The sequence below is a fragment of the Hyperolius riggenbachi genome, chromosome 3, assembly GCF_040937935.1.
Source record: "Hyperolius riggenbachi isolate aHypRig1 chromosome 3, aHypRig1.pri, whole genome shotgun sequence".
Taxonomy (NCBI): domain Eukaryota; kingdom Metazoa; phylum Chordata; class Amphibia; order Anura; family Hyperoliidae; genus Hyperolius; species Hyperolius riggenbachi.
In genome coordinates this window covers 61,008,236-61,023,103 of record NC_090648.1, presented here as the reverse complement: position 1 = coordinate 61,023,103, position 14,868 = coordinate 61,008,236, and the positions used below count along the sequence as shown (strand labels likewise).

At 44.4% G+C, this 14,868-nt stretch overlaps 1 protein-coding gene across 1 annotated transcript in view; it reads right to left on the bottom strand.

Annotated features, from left to right (window-relative positions):
* ZSWIM4 (zinc finger SWIM-type containing 4) overlaps positions 1–14,295 on the bottom strand; it is a 45,073-nt gene extending 30,778 nt beyond the window's left edge. The window contains exon 1 of the mRNA XM_068274177.1: positions 13,954–14,295. Coding sequence (XP_068130278.1) covers positions 13,954–14,067 — 114 coding nt within the window. The 5' untranslated portion in view covers positions 14,068–14,295. The remainder of the gene's footprint in view (positions 1–13,953) is intronic.
* Between the last annotated feature and the right edge of the window lie 573 nt (positions 14,296–14,868).

Sequence of the window (14,868 nt, the reverse complement as noted above, 5' to 3'; positions counted from 1 at the left end):
ATAAAATATGGTTTTAGATTTCAAAGTGGTGCATGGGCAGCAACCTGATCAGCCAGGTCAACTTACAGATATGACTACAGGTAGTCCCCAACTTACAAACAACCCGCCGATATGACCGGCATGGATTCTGTGTTTCCATGGGAACAAGTAAAAAAAAAATTTAAAATTTAAATTTGTAGTTTGAGAAAATTTATTTTAAAAAATTAAAAGAAAAAAAAATGGCTTTAAAAACTTGTATAAACAGGTACAGCGGGCAGATGTGACACAGAGGGGAACACTGGAGGCACAGAAGAGGTACAGGGGACAGAGATGGCACAATGTTCCAACTTAAGAACAGATACAGGTTAAGAACAAACCTACAATCCCCATCTCGTTCGTTAACCGGGGACTACCTGTATAAAGGTGTGTACACATGCCAAGCGGATCGCTCAAGTCCGCTCTTATCAGTTGAACGACAGACTGTACACACGCTCGATTTGACGTCCGAATGACCGGCCGTTTGGACGTCCAAACGATGGGTAGTTTGCGCAAATCCGAGGTGTGTACGCACCTTAGTGGATATATGACCATAGTAGGGATTAGATTGCGAGCTTATCTGAGGACAGTCAGTGACTGGTCTATGTACGCTAATGTGCTGCAGAAGCTGTCAGTTCTATATAAATAATAATGGACATTAGACTGACTGTGGTAGGGATTAGATTGTGAGCTCCAAGGACAGTCAGTGGCATGAAGATGTACTCTAAAGTGATGCAGAACAGGTCACTGCTATATACTGTATGTATAAATAATAATATAAAAGGGCATTAGACTATAACTATGGTAGGGTTAGAGTGTGAGCTCCTCTGAGGACAGTCAGTGACATGACCATCTACTCTGTAAAGCTCTGCAGAAGAGGTCAGCTTTATATAAATACTTAAGTTTAATTTTTCATGTCAAACAGTTTACATCCTTCCAAGGTTACATTTCTTGTTGCGTCAAGAATGGAGCCAAATTTTTATATAGCTGCAACATATTACAGTATATTCCATATTATTTCAGGTTCCCTTAAAATCCATGAGCCCTGGCTAATGAGTGTTACGTCCATTGCATCCACTTCAGTGTAAAGTAGCAATGCTGGGAAGCTTTATTAGAGGAGCCCATCATGCTTTGCAAAATGAGAATTATGGCTGTACACCATTATTTTAGCATGGGGGGACAAAAAAAACTAGTATTCTGGAGCTAGCCTGCCCAGTGCCGGAGCCTACAGAAGACCGCTCTGCTGACAAGCAGTTAAGCTGTAACTTGGCACAACATTGGCTACTTCTCAGGTGTCAGACCTGTATTACTGTAAACTGAAGTGTAAAAAAAAAAAATTACCAAAAGGTCTCCATTTTTTTTTAGCATCTGTTTAGTGTGCCTGGATACTGTACTGGTTAAGGGCTCTGCCTCTGACACAGGAGACCTGAGTTCAAATCTCAGCTCTGCCTGTTCAGTAAGCCAGCACCTATTCAGTAGGAGACCTTGGGCAAGTCTCCCTAACACTGCTACTGCCTGTAGAGCGCGTCCCAGTGGCTGCAGCTCTGGTGCTTTGAGTCCGCCAGGAGAAAAGCACGATATAAATGTTCTGTGTTTGTTTGATCTGTTTGGTCCACAGAAGCTCTGGTGAGTCGTTCACCCCCCTCCCCCCAATTTTCCAAGAGAACGAGTCACCTGCCTGGCCCGAAACAGATCGATCTAGTGTGCAGCCCAGTAGCTGGAGACCTGCAGCGTCCTTTACATTACAAGAACCCCCTGAAACCCATTCATGATCACTTTACAGAAGATCAGCTCAGACCTTCTATACAGAATGCTAGGTGTACAGTTTCCATGACGATATGATGCTAGGTGTAGTTTCCATGACGATATGAATACTACAGACAGTGCCAGAGTACTACACAATAGTGTGGATCTCAAGCAGTTTCTGAGTGTAATGCTACGTACACACATGCGACAACGATCGTTCGTTGAGAACGACGAACGAACTTTTAATTGATGAAAGAACGACCTAAGTAAAGATAGTTTTAAAAGGTGTGTAACGATCTGATCGTTAGAACGAACGTTACATCACGTAAAGCAACTATTGCGCCTGCGCATAAAAATGAGAAGTTTCAGGGAGAAATAGTGAAATGCGCATGTCAAGCCTAGTACGAACGACCGTTTCCAACGACGTACTACTTTTGCAAACGATCGTCGTTGGTTAAAATCTGCCGAGACAGAACTTTCTTTTGTAGCGATTTGGCTCGTTCGTCGTTTGCCTTAATAGTCGGTGGTTCGTTTTTTGTAACGATCGTCGTTGGTAAAGATCGGGGAACGATCGTTACAAACGACTATAGTCGCATGTGTGTACGCACCTTAAGGCTAAGTAACAGGAATTACAAAGTGTGTCTTTATAACAAGATTGCTGAACAGTAACATGGCCACATTTTATTACATGGCCACAAATTATTCCAATCCCCTGAGCTGCCAGCTTTTACAAATCAAAAAAAAATTCCCAAGCACTAGGGAACGCTTAAACGTTACATTCCCTCCTGGATAAATAGGTCACTTGAACTCCTGCGTAATACAGGTATACAGAGGCAAGGTCGGTGCCTAACCAACTGATAGTTGCCCATTGAACATCGCATTACTTCTAATACTAGTTGATCGCTATCTGGTTTGGTAGGTAGTGAGTATTCAGGAGGGTGTTAATTAACACCTTAAAAGGAACCTAAACTGAGAAGGATATGGATTTTTCATTTTAAGATACCAGTTGCCTGACTCTCCTGCTGATCCTGTGCTCATTCTGAGCAGGTCTATGATAATGGACATCACTGGAACAGCCCACGTGGAGGAGGTCAGGGAAACCTCGGGAGGAGCAACAGGCTTCCCTCTCCCAAAGTAAAAACACATTTGGGGTCAGTTTGTTCCCTACCAGGTACACTTTAGTGTAGTTTATGATGGTACATGTTTATGAAGTTAATAGACCCCAATTTAAGATTTTTTAAACCCCCCAATAAAAAGGCCGCAGCCTATTTTTTGCATTGAACAAATGGTACGCTCATTGACTCATAGTTGAGAGTGAAGTTTGAGTTAGTGGAACGAGGCGGGTGGGCTATGGGGGAGAAATATCAGGCTCGGCGAGTCACCGAGGCCTCCACCACACATCACAGTAACAAGTCACCCTTCTGAAACAGACACTTCATAGTCATGCACTGCACTGGCACAAAGTTACATCAGAGCTTCCACAGTGAGTCAGTGTGATATCTCATAGGCTGCATTCAGCCTAGGAACCTTCCCCGTATATGTACACAGCCCTGCCTGGGAACCTGCATATCTGTACACAGGGCTGCCTGGGAGCCTGCCCTCCCCACAGAGCACAGCTCCCCCATATCTGTACACAGGGCTGCCTGGGATCCTGCCCTCCCCACAGAGCACAGCTCCCCCATATCTGTACACAATGCTGCCTGGGAACCTGCCCTCCCCACAGAGCACAGCTCCCCCATATCTGTACACAGTTCTGCCTGGGAAACTGCCCTCCCCACAGAGCACAGCTCCCCCATATCTGTACACAGCGTTGCCTGGGATCCTGCCCTCCCCACAGAGCACAGCTCCCCCATATCTGTACACGGGGCTGCCTGGGATCCTGCCCTCCCCACAGAGCACAGCTCCCCCATATCTGTACACAGGGCTGCCTGGGATCCTGCCCTACCCACAGCTCCCCCATAACTGTACACAGTAATGCCTGGGAAGCTGCCCTCTCCACAGAGCAAAGCTCCCCATATCTGTATCTGTGTGATATCTCATAGGCTGCATTCAGCCTAGCAGCCTTCCCTGTATCTGTACACAGCCCTGCCTGGGAACCTTCCCTCCCCACAGCGCACAGCTCCCCCATATCTGTACACAGTAATGCCTGGGAACCTGCCCTCCCCACAGAGCAAAGCTCCCCATATCTGTACACAGGGCTGCCTGGGATCCTACCCTCCTCACAGAGCACAGCTCCCCCATATCTGTACACAAAGTGCTGGCAAAACCCCACCCACAGTGTGATGTCATAACCATGGTCCTAAAAGTTTGCCATCTGTGAACCTCATTGCATTGTGGGAAATGTCCTTTTCGAACTTCCAAGCAAGCAATCTCTACCTCTGTGCACAGAACTCTCGGTAACGAACATTCTGTACAGTTCACCTGCCAACAGTAAATATGTCACCCCCAGTGATTAATGTCAGAATGTACATCAGGGGGGGGGGGGTGGGGGCCGGAGATTTTACAATGGGCAAACACTGACTAAATCTGTAAATGAATATTGTAAATATGCAATTTTATTTATTATGTTTTCACTACAGTTCCTCTGTGTGCGCCCTGCATGCCAATTATTGTCAACTACAATGTATGCAAAATAATAAAAATAATAATGAAGTTCACAACTTTGTTTCCCTTTGAAGGGAGCACTGAAAGGGCCTCAATGTTCACTGCTTGGGAAGAGATCCGCAGAGGTGCTCCGATGGTCTATACACAGCGGCTGATAAGATTTGACACTTTGATCTGACTAAACAGTACACTGAGCAGTGAAACTTTTGCATCTAAATGCCGAATAAGGCCTCGTTCACATTAGGAAACACGTACAGCCATGGGTACGGGACGCAAGTACACCTGATCGCACACCATCTGCGTTGCGCTGCTGGTCCCATTCATTACAGTGAATGGGATCAGCACTGCGCTTTGGCAAAAATACATGCAGCAGTGCGATAACAGCGCATCAGACTGCTCTGCAGCGTGCATAGTCTGAATGTCAGAAATGCCCTCTATGCACTTCTGATGCTCCTGATGATCTCATACTATACGTGTTGCCGAAATGCGTATAGGGTTAACAAGGCCTGAAGACTACTGAATGTGCGCTGTGCAAGAGGTCAGTTCCGCTATAACAAAATCAGAACAAGGTGGAATTTGCCAATAAGAGCCTAAAGCGGAATACTTCCTGCCCAATGGAGGAAGATGGATTCAGCGACGCCCCCCTCATAACAAGCATTCCACGATGCATCTTCCCGCCATTACACACGAAGGGTGTTAACGGGAAATCAAACGAACGTGATACTTTAAGTGGAGTCACCGGGGATCGTAAAAGGAGTGGGGGGGGGGGGGGGGCTGGGGAGAAACATTTTATACATACCTGGGGCTCCCTCCGCACAGATCACTCCCACGGCGGTGTCTAAGGGCTGGTTCACACGGGCATCTGCCCGGCTTTCACGTTTGGTGGCGACGCGGTCGGGCTTTCAACAGCCTTCCGTGGCTTTTGGATGCGGTCGGCATTTTTCTTCCCCATAGTGGAACATTACACGTGGCGGTTAACCGCCCCCGGACACCACACGTAGAATTCAGGGTGGCCGTGAACGCCAGCAAAATTCGGGATCCGAATGCCGCATTCGCGTAAACGCTGGTAAAAGCCTGCTACAAACGCCAAGTCCCAAACGCCGGCGGAAAAACGTGTGGCAAACACCCGTGTGAACCAGCCCTAAAGCCTCCTAGATAAACTGTTTATTCAATACAGCAACATTTAACAACAATAAGTAACAAAAACCGTATTGGATATTTTGTACATAAGACAACTTTGTATCACTGAAACATTGTAACTTGCGTAGTTTGGAAGTAGGGAACTGTCTACTTCCTCTCCCAGAGACAAGACCAGGGTCTCTAGGAGGAGATTTTAAAGAGATTCTAGTGAAAACGTACTAATAGAGTGAATTATTTTTTATAAATATCAATCTATAAAAATGTAGCCAGTGTTCGCCACACCAATTTACTCTCTGAAATTCATCACAGGTGGCAAAATCTTTAGTCCTTCCAGGTGATCTGTACAGAATGTGCAATACTGAGAGTTCTATGCACAGAGGGAGCTTTTTTATTCCAACAATGCAACACCCGCTCCCCCCCCCCCCTCTATGTTCAAGTATGCTGGATATATCAACTCAAGTAGGGCCGTCTTATGCCAAGCTCTTGCACTTATGACCGATGTATTAGATCAGAAGTCTCATTTACTGCCCAGATGCCAAATTCCACCAGGGGAGGAAGTGAGGAAATATATCCCCTTCCAGAGCACAGACCACTATACCAACAAAAGTCCTAATCTTCGCCCATCCCATCTTGGTACACAGACAAGTTTGTAGCCACTAGCCATACAGACTAGTGCACCATATGAACAAGTTTGATCACTTTTATAGCTGATCTGTGTTCACCAAGCAAGCTCCTGCTACTAATGCCTGGTACACACCATGCAATTTTCCTGTCCAATCGATGGCAAATTTCCAGCATGCCCAATCTGCTTCTAATCGAGAAAGGGATGGATTAGGAGATCAACCCTGTCAAAAATCAATCCCTTTTAAATTCAAAAAGAAAAAAAAATGGACATGTTGGAAATTACCAGACAGGAAACCAGTGTGAACCATAAGCTTTTTATTTGTATTTATTTTTTAAACAAAGCTAATTGAAAAAAAAGACAAGGTATAAACAGCACATAAACCTAATGTCAAGATCAATGAAAGGCATACAAGCAGTTATAAAGTTTGACACTCTTGCACAACTGTCAGTTGAGTCAACTTTCCACCTATTTCCTACAATAGGTATAGATTTATTTAGGCCCGATGCACATAAAAAACACCTCTAGCAGATCTGCAAAACGCTAGAAGTTTTTGAAGCAGATTTCAGAGCGATTCTAGGCATGTTTAGAGTCGTTTCTAAACATGCCTAGCGTTTTTTGGAGCGTTTTTGTGTAGCAGATGTCATATTGTTACAGTAAAGCGGTTACTGAACAGCTATTGTAACAAAAACGCCTGGAAAACCGCTCTGATCTGCCGTTTGAGCGGTTTGCGTTTTTCCTATACTTAACATTGAAGGCAGAAACACCTCAGAAATCCAAAAATGCTGCAGACTGGGAGTTTGCGTTTGTGGAAAAATCGAGCCACTCTAGTGTGCACCAGCCCATTCACTTTCATTAGCCAAGCGGGTTTCCCCCTGCAAGGTGCAAGCATTTTAAAAACGCTGCAGAACCGCTCTGGTGTGCACCAGCCCTTAGTCAATGTTTGCCCATTGTAAAATCTTTCTACCCAATTTACTTTCTGATCACCGGCAGCAACACCATTAGTATTGGCAGATGATGTCTGCGGAAAGTTAATTTGAGAGTTCTAAAGCCAGTTGAAAAGATCTCTAGTCTAGTCTCCCTGAATGCTCTAGGGAAGGAGGTGGGAATTGCACATAATAAATAGCCTAGGCTAACCCTCAGAGGTAAGGCAGGGCTACACACCAATATATAAAGAAGAAGTGTTTCTGGTGCTAAACCTAGAATATTTAAAATAAAAGTGGGTCCCCTGAATAATTTACTGGATTCTACTATAGGTCAGAGTTCCCCTTTAACTCTCCCAGCTCTGAAACCAAACAGGAGATGAACCTGCTCCAGTGTCCTCTCACAGGTGCGCAGCGTGTCAGGAGTGACAGGTGACACAGTGAGCACTCCTGTGTGGTGGCATGCTGGGAGAGTCTATGATGGGTGTAGAGTATAAGGAAATAGTGATGACCTCATAACGATACTATGAACAAGAGCAGGACAGGAATAAACAGATCAATGCAGTGTGAACTCTGGGTATGTGTACACAGCTCACTCCCTGTAAAAAATGTCACCAGCTACACAGCAATACTGAATGGGAACCAGACAAAGCTAAAACCCACATTCAAGTATTTATTATCAGTCACACTTGCCTTACAGTAAACATGACGCAACTCTGAAAACGTATTTCATACGTCAGACTTAAATAAATGGCCTTCTAAATAGTGATGTGGACATAACTGCTGGTGCATAATATTAGGTTATCAGTACATGAAGTTCATATCCTCCTCACCCCCTCCCCTTTTAGAAATTAGCAGTTCATAGAGTTTTCTTCTTTTAAAGAGAACACGAAGCAAGGGATATGGAGGATATAGAGGTCGTCTAATTCTCCCTTCTCAACAAGTAAGGAGCTAGTGGAATTTGAGCCAAATTCTGAGCAAAATATATACTATCTTTTTTTTTGAATTATTAACCATTAACTCTTATATGCTCCTAGGATACCAGGAAGTAAAAGCACTCCTCAGTAGGAGTTCTATAAGCTGTAACAATGATTTTTCTTTAAAAAGATTATGCTGTTGCTTATCTTTCAGAGCAGAGTGGAGCTCTAAATTTAGGTCCGCTTCTATTCTCCCGCTGATTAGATCATGTTGAATCTGTTATGCTGGGCATACACGGGGCGACACTGCCTTATCGATCAAGCCGCTGATGGCTAGATTGATAATTTCCGACAGGTCCGATACCCCGCCGGCTCGATTCTGCGCTCGATCGGCGTGGGCGGACAATGGGACGAAAACGAGCGTAAGATAAGGCGCGCCAGTGGGGACTATCGGGAATCGATCCGGGCGCCTGCGGCAGGAGTCGATCAGGCGGCTAATCGAGCCGCCGGGTCAACTCGTGTGTTCCCAGCATTGGAGACCTATAGCACAACATGCCACATCGATCGCAATTGTGATCAATTTGCTGCATAAATAGAATAAGAAGGATCAATCAAAATAAAAACAAAACTGAGAAAAAAAATGTGAACAATTTAGTATTTATATAGTGCTGACGTCTTCTGCAGCTCTGTACAGATTATATTGTCTGGCCACTTCATGCTGAGAATACACCATACAATTTTCTGTTATATTTTTCTGTTAGATTTTCTGTTCAGCCCCATCTACACGATACGATTCTTTGTACGATTTGATTACATTCTATTTACGATCCGATTAAATCCGACTGTCCGATCGGGATTCAAAACTATTCAATTCGATTTGCCATTGCAAAACAATCACAGTGTGTGTACCCAGCATAACAGAAAATTGTATGGTGTATAGAGATGGCCCAACCTAGGAGAACTCATGGAGAAGCATGTGATCAGTTTGATCAGCTGATAGATTTGTAAGGTCCTGATTTGCTGCTCATGATCATGTGTTAAACCAGGAAGTCATCACAGCAAATCAGAGGCTTACATTATCAGATGGTCACATACTTCTCCATGAGTTCTCCTAGGTTGGGCCATCTCTAATGGTGTATTCCCAGCATAAATGTCCCTTAGAGGGACTCACAATCTAATCCCTACCATAGTCATATGTCTGTGTGTATCATGTAGCATATGTCTAATAGTCGGGGGACAATTTAGGGGGAAGCCAAGTGATTTATGTATGTTTTTTGGAATGTGGGAGGAAATTGGAGTGCCTGGAGGAAACCCACACAGACATGGGGAGAACATACAAACTCCATGCAGATAGGCTGGGATTGGAACCAGGAACCGAGTGCTGCAAAGCAAGAGTGCTAACCACTACACCAACCTGAATAATCTGATGCAGCAGATTAACAGTAGACTGACTGCCAACAGTGCTGCACTGTATCAATCAGTACAAAACTGCGGCTTAATAGGATTTCATAATAAAAATGATTGAAAACCTGTGTGCTGTGTGTGGATGCATTCAATCCCCCTCCGATAAGATTCAGATCAGAAGGAGATTCATCTGTTTGCCGTATTGGAAAAAAAATATGTGTGTCTATGGGCACCTTTAACGCTCTAAAGTAGGCAAACCAACCAAACAGCCATTGGCTGGACGCTATAATTACCAGAAGAAGCAACAAAAAACAAACAGAACAGAACATTTATATCGCGCTTTTCTCCTGGTGGACTCAAAGCGCCAGAGCTGCAGCCACTAGGGCGCGCTCTATAGGCAGTAGCCGTGTTAGGGAGACTTGCCCAAGGTCTCCTACTGAATAAGTGCTGGATTACTGAACAGGCAGAGCCGAGATTCGAACCCAGGTCTCCTGTGCCCGAGGCAGAGCCCTCAACCATTACACTATTCAGCAGATCTCCAGACTCCTAAAGAAATCACACAATGATCCTCCTGTGACCAGATTAATGTTAAATCATAAAACCAACATTTGCAGATACCAAGCATACCAGTTAAGGTGGCCATACACTGATAGATTTGCAGCAGATTCAATCAGAGATAGATTCTGTCAGATGCCTGTCAAGTCAAATCTGACAGGAATCTGATGTGTGCCACATACTGGGAACAGATTTCCAATAGATTTTTAGAATGAAATCTATTGGAAATCGATCTCAATGCAACTCTATGGGCCAGCGATCGACTGCCAGCAGCAGATCGACCTAGTTTTTCCAACCTGCCAGATCAAGTCAATATTGATCGAAATCTGCCACAAATAGATCGATTTGATAGAATCAATTTCCAATCGATTCCATAGAATCGATCGATGAAATAGACTAGTGTATGGGCCCCTTTACACCATACCCTATTATAGGCACAGGGATATCGGGAGGGTTCATGCTGCCTCCTGGACAGAAGTACCCTTCCCATGACGCCCGGCAGTGACAGTTGGCTGCTAATACCCAACTCACAAACACTGACCCCAAAGGACAATTGACCATGTGACCATGTGACCATGGAGGTGGAGTAACCCAAAGTAACCCATTCCTGATATTCCAACACAGGAACTACAGCCATTTGAATCTCAACAATTCCTGCAGTAAAACACAAGAGACAAGCAAAAGGCCGTCAACTTTCATTTCACTAAAGACAGTTTTGCTTCCCCCCCCCCCCCCCCATAGAAGTTTTCTTCACTTAATGGCTTGCAGCCCACTACAAATCGTCACAATCGCTCAGCGTTCTTAGATTCTTATAAATAAATTTCAGCAACGACTGCTGGTGGTTTTTATAGCGATTTTATTTCAGTGCTAGCGATTTACAGTCCTGAACTGGCAAGGGATTTTGGGTAAGCTGGTGGCTTCTGGGTAGTACAAAAGCTGCAAAATGGCTGTAAAACCGCTATGTAGAGGTTGAAAAGCGATTGTGCAGCGAAACTGAACTTTACACTGAATTGCGATTGTTAGCAAAATGGTATAGAGGGGAGAAGAAAAACGTCAGAAGAAATTCAGCACCCGTGTTTAAGGGCTTGTTTCCATGCAGGGCTCCGTGGCTTCACGAGTTACTCCCGTGAGGGGCCGGGGCTTGCGATCCCATTCATTATACTGAATGGGAACGCGGACTGAAGTGCCCTGAAATGCAGGCAACCATGCGCTGCGATTCAGTAGTGAATCGCAGCATATGTATGGAAACGTCAGTCAGTTCTGTCTATGCACTGTGATGTTGTTGCAATCACGTTTTCATAAGCGCACCTGAAAGGATGCAGGACGCTATAGCGGGCAGGAACACAAAGAAAGCTACGCGTAGCCCTTAGCGCGCAGGTGCAGTTGCCGTCGACTTAGAAGTCGACAGTAATGAAACTAGCTGACAGCAGGAGAGCGGAGGATCATGGAGGACTGGCGCGGGGCAGGGGGGCTGCTGGGGGAAGACCCAGACAAGTGAAACTTTGAGGTTCTTCAGTTACGCTTTAATAACGTGAGCACAACGTTCCTGCTGCAACAGGAAATGCAGTAGGAAAGTCACACATTGGGCCTGATTCTCTAAAGCGTGTTAACTGCCATCACAGCAGTTATCACGCAATCTACTGCGCGCAGCGCTTAGCACGCAAACAGTGTCAGTTCACGTGATAAGCGAATGTTATCGTGCGATCACGTGTGCGTTTCATGTCAAAAGCGCACATGATTGCGCTTAACAGAATCAAGCCCATTGCATCTCATACAGTCAATAAGTATACTTCAGTATGTTAGGATGCCGCACCTCATTTTACCGCACTGTGAATGCCGCTATAGGTGATGCATTGCTACAGAGCGCATTACAAAGCGGCCATGGCGCCGCACTACTGAACGTAGCCTTATGCTGGGAACACACAATGCAACGTCTAGTCAAATCAACGGGAATCGGGAAGATTATTTCCAACCTGTCTGATCTGTTTCTGATTGATAAGGATCGATTTTGCCAAGTTATCATCTGAAAAGTTATCATGGGAAAGAAAAAAAAAAAAAATTCAATCCCTTTATCAATCAAGAGCAGTTTACACATTTTACTATGATACAACTTCCCAGCACATTACCCGATCAGACGGAAACTGCATCTCGTGTTCCCACCATTACGGATATTTTACATATTACATATTATTAAAGGTTTTTGTAACAGTCAACTGAATACCAAGAAATAAAAAGTATAAAAAAAAATATAATAATAATAATCATTATTTATACTTGAGAGCTGTGTCGTAACGCAGCAGCCAATCATATTTAAGGTCTCATTCTCCACCTCCTGTCTTCATATGCTTCAGACCATGGCAGTCGATCAGAACATATGTAGATTACTTTATATGAACACTAGTAATTTTCATATGACCTTATTTGCCACACAAGTTGAGAGATCTTCTACGAATCTAGATAGAAGATATGGCATGACTTCCTATAAAAACATGGATCCTCCCAGTTACACAGATGGTATCTGACAATTACCACATTACAGCTATTTTTAAACAGGTACTCAATGAATGCAAATAAGACAATATGTGAGACAAACGCAATATGCAATTTATTAAGACTTGTCCTTCCATCAAACATGAGGAAATGGGAAAATCTCAGCAATTGATCTGTGCTAATCGAATCCACAGAAGATCAATTACGGCATTTGCATTTGATCAATTACGTTCAATTCCTCTATTATCTTAGAATCAATAGTATGAAACTATTCTGTGTGCTGCCTGCGTGCACCACAACTGACAGAGTTCCAGTAAAAACTATTCTTGCAACTGTCAGTTCTGTTTCTGTACCACAATCCCCAACCAATATTGCCTACAGGCATCAACCACACCAGGAAAGGCAAACATCCCAAGAAAAACAGTGGGTAATAATTCCTAAATATACTCCAACACAGGAAATACATTTTAGGATTGCCATACCACCTCACTACATAAACATGCTATGTGAGGGTTTGTGTCTGGTACACACCAAACAAATTCCCATCCGATAGATGGGTCAAGTCATTTCCAACAGATCCGATTTCTAATAGTTTTCCTAATCAATTTTGTATAGAAGTGATCAGAAAATGAAATCAGATGACTTGTCCAAAAGAATAGTTTTGACCCATTTGACAAGAAATCACATGGTGTGTACCACACCATGCAATTTCCCATCAGATCGAGAGCCCAAATTGATAGTTTCCAACAGGTCTGTTCAGGTTTAAAGCCCCCTCTACACCATTCAATCTCAGGTAGGATCAATCCAATTTGATTGGATCAAGTTCAATTACATTGATTAAATCAGACATGTCCGATCGGGATTCGATTGATCACGTGATAAATTTTGGCTAGTTTTTAATGCAAATCTATCACACGATCGATCAAATCCCAATCAGACATGTCAGATTTCATCAGTCTAATCAAATTCGATTCAATCAAATTCGATTGATCACACTTGGACTTGAATGGTGTAGAGGGAGCTTAAGATTGATTTAATACAGAAGTGATCAGAAACCTGATCAGAAATGATCAATGCAACCCATGGATCTGACAGAAAACTGCATGTGAACCAGGCACAGAACCAGCAAGAACCAATACACACACACACAAAGTCTTTATGAAGACTACTGTCAATTAACCAGAAGCATTTTAGAGAAAACACTACGCAGGCAACTTCCAATAAATACTACTAATAAATATAAACAAAATTTTCCTGGACTGGGAAAACACCAATACCCTAAACTCAATATTGTCAATAGAATGATTGGCCATACACACTGTCAGCAAACTAGAAAGGTGGCAAACAAGGGGGCTATTAGTCCAGATGAAGAAGCTCATAATAAATATGGTAATGACTAATACAAATTATATACACACACATACACAATTTTTTTTTTATTTATTTATTTAGCTATTTATAATTGGGGGCAGTGTTCTCTGCCTGTGATGGTGGCAGGTGATCGCCAGGCAGGCAGGGATCGGGCACACTCACGTACCTGCTCGAAGGCCCAGGTCTCCGCCACCCTCTTAGCACTGAGGTCCAGCAGGGAGTCCGGCTGATGACGGGGGGTGAGGCCGGAACACCTCCTCTTAGCGGCCGGAGGATCCATAGTGCAGCGTGCGGCCCCCAGGCTCGCGGACAAGCTCCCAGCCAAGCGCTACTCCGCACCCCGCTACAATCCACAGCACCTCGGCCTGTCCCGTGCGCGATCCCCGAGCTCTCCCGCAGGGCGCGGCCGTCTCCCGTCTCCTTATGGCCGGCCTAGGTCGCGCGCACCCCCCGCTCCGCGGCCCCTTTAAATCTCCCTAACAATAGGGGAACGCCAGCTTTATCCCCGGAGCCCCAGCCACGCCCCGTCCGCAGACACCCGCGCCGCTATTGGACGACAGCGACGGCAGATTTGCATGCGCCGCGCGCTGTCTCCAGTGTTCTTATAAATACTAGGAAGTCGGGGAGCTGCCACTCAGCGGTGGATCGGCCAATGGGAGAGCGGTTAGAGGCTCTTTAACTCAACGGATGCACCATATAAGGAAAACGGGGGGCGGGGCTGTCGGCTGGGAAATCATTCATTCATTCATGTGGCTGCCCGAGGTCAAACTGTCACGTGTGTGTCTATGGAGATCCTTCCTGAAATATGTGCAGTGTATCTACATACACAGGCGTGAGCTGATAGACTGTCTATGTTGAACCCAATACACAGATTCTTTACACTACTCCTGTCTGATATCCAAGGACATCTGAATGTTTGCCCTTGGAAACGTTTATTTGCTTCAAATTTTGAAAATTAAGTTTACTAAAATATAATTCTAGGTACACACCATACAATGACCTGTTAGATCGAATTTTTTCAACATGTCCGATCTGAATTTCAATCGAATTTCCGATCGATTTCCATAGAAGTGAACGAAAA